The sequence below is a fragment of the Propithecus coquereli genome, unplaced genomic scaffold, assembly GCF_000956105.1.
Source record: "Propithecus coquereli isolate 6110/MARCELLA unplaced genomic scaffold, Pcoq_1.0 Scaffold6, whole genome shotgun sequence".
NCBI lineage: Eukaryota > Metazoa > Chordata > Mammalia > Primates > Indriidae > Propithecus > Propithecus coquereli.
Genome location: NW_012151951.1, coordinates 13,396,777 through 13,398,217, shown reverse-complemented (window position 1 = coordinate 13,398,217; position 1,441 = coordinate 13,396,777). Strand labels below are relative to the sequence as shown.

General features: G+C 39.5%; 1 protein-coding gene across 2 annotated transcripts in view; it reads left to right on the top strand.

Annotated features, from left to right (window-relative positions):
- USP28 (ubiquitin specific peptidase 28) overlaps nt 1-822 on the top strand; it is a 56,272-nt gene extending 55,450 nt beyond the window's left edge. For both annotated transcript variants that reach the window (XM_012659240.1, XM_012659241.1), the window contains one exon: nt 475-822. In XM_012659240.1, the coding sequence (XP_012514694.1) occupies nt 475-650 (176 nt within the window). In that variant the 3' untranslated portion in view covers nt 651-822. The remainder of the gene's footprint in view (nt 1-474) is intronic.
- The last annotated feature ends 619 nt before the right edge of the window (nt 823-1,441 follow it).

Below are 1,441 nucleotides of genomic sequence, written 5' to 3'. Positions count from 1 at the left end.
GTGGCATCAGCCTAGCTCACAGCAACCTCAAATGCCTGGGCTCAAGCGATCCTCCTGCCTCAGCTTCCCAGAGTGCTAGGATTACAGGCATGAGCCACATGTATATTTTAATCATTTGAAAGAAAATAGCACCTTTATATCTTTAGTACAGGGCATCATATCCACTTTCTTAAATTTTAAAAGAATGATTAATTAGAAGACCTGTTCATAGTGAAGTAAAAATAGAGTGTTATTCTGCCAACATCACATAGCTTAAAACATTCTAAAGCTTTGGTATATTTGGCAAGTAGGTCTTTTGCTCCTGGTTTGGCCTAAAGGAATCGCCATTTATTGTTAGCTGGCCAGCATAATGCTTTGACTCTTGAGGTTAGGTAAGGAGTTATTTTAAGGCCTTCCTGTATACTTGCAGGCTTATTAGTTTTTACTTGGAGATCTTTTTAGCCGAGTATGTAACCATCTATTTTCCCTCCACAGAAAATCTGCAGCTGTGCTTAGGGGAGTTTCTACCCAGGCTTCTAGATCCCTCTGCAGAAATCATTGTCTTGAAGGAGCCACCAACTATTCGACCCAATTCTCCCTATGACCTTTGTAGCCGATTTGCAGCTGTCATGGAGTCAATTCAAGGAGTTTCAACTGTGACCGTGAAATAAGCTGCCACATGTTCAGGCCCATCCTGGTATCTGGCTGCCTGTTGCACAGAAGTCTGTTGTCATGGTACTCACCTTGGGAAAGGATTAGGTGGACAAGCAAGACTCAGATTCAGACCCCAGCCATGCTGCGTGTGTAAAGAAGGATTGAAAATAAAATTGCACTTTTTAGGTACAGAATCATAAAAGCTATTTCAATAGAAAAGGCAAGAACCAGTGCATTGAGGTATTGAATTATGCCAGAAGACCTGAAATGCCTTTGTACCTACAGTAAGGCTAGGGCTTTTCTAAGCCTCTTGCCACTTTTTAAATTATCCTTCAGGCATAAATATTTTTGACAGCAGAATAGAAGAGTGATTCATCAGAACCTGAACCAGATGAATAGCTACTAGTTATTTTATTAAATACAGGTGACATTTAAAAATTCTTAACTGCAAGAGATTAGGAATATAAACTTTGCCTAGCTCTTGACAGGAGATGACAAAATGGGTCGCTGATGAACCTCGCCCTTTTACATGTGGGTAGAATATAAGATCACATGGCAATAAGATGCTGAAAAGTCAAGAGAGCTGCCTCCTTCCTTTCTTTTCTCCATTCTATTTTTAAATAAACCAGAAAACCTCATACTTAGCCCTGAGTGAAAGAAAGGAAAGCAGTTAAGGACTTCAGACAGAATAGCATTCTGAAACTTGACTAAAGATAATGTGTTAATAGTTGTTAGCCATGTAGGCAAAATTTTCTAATATCTGAAAATTGTCAAAAACAGGTTTCTAAGGCTAGTGTTGGCCCAAAAG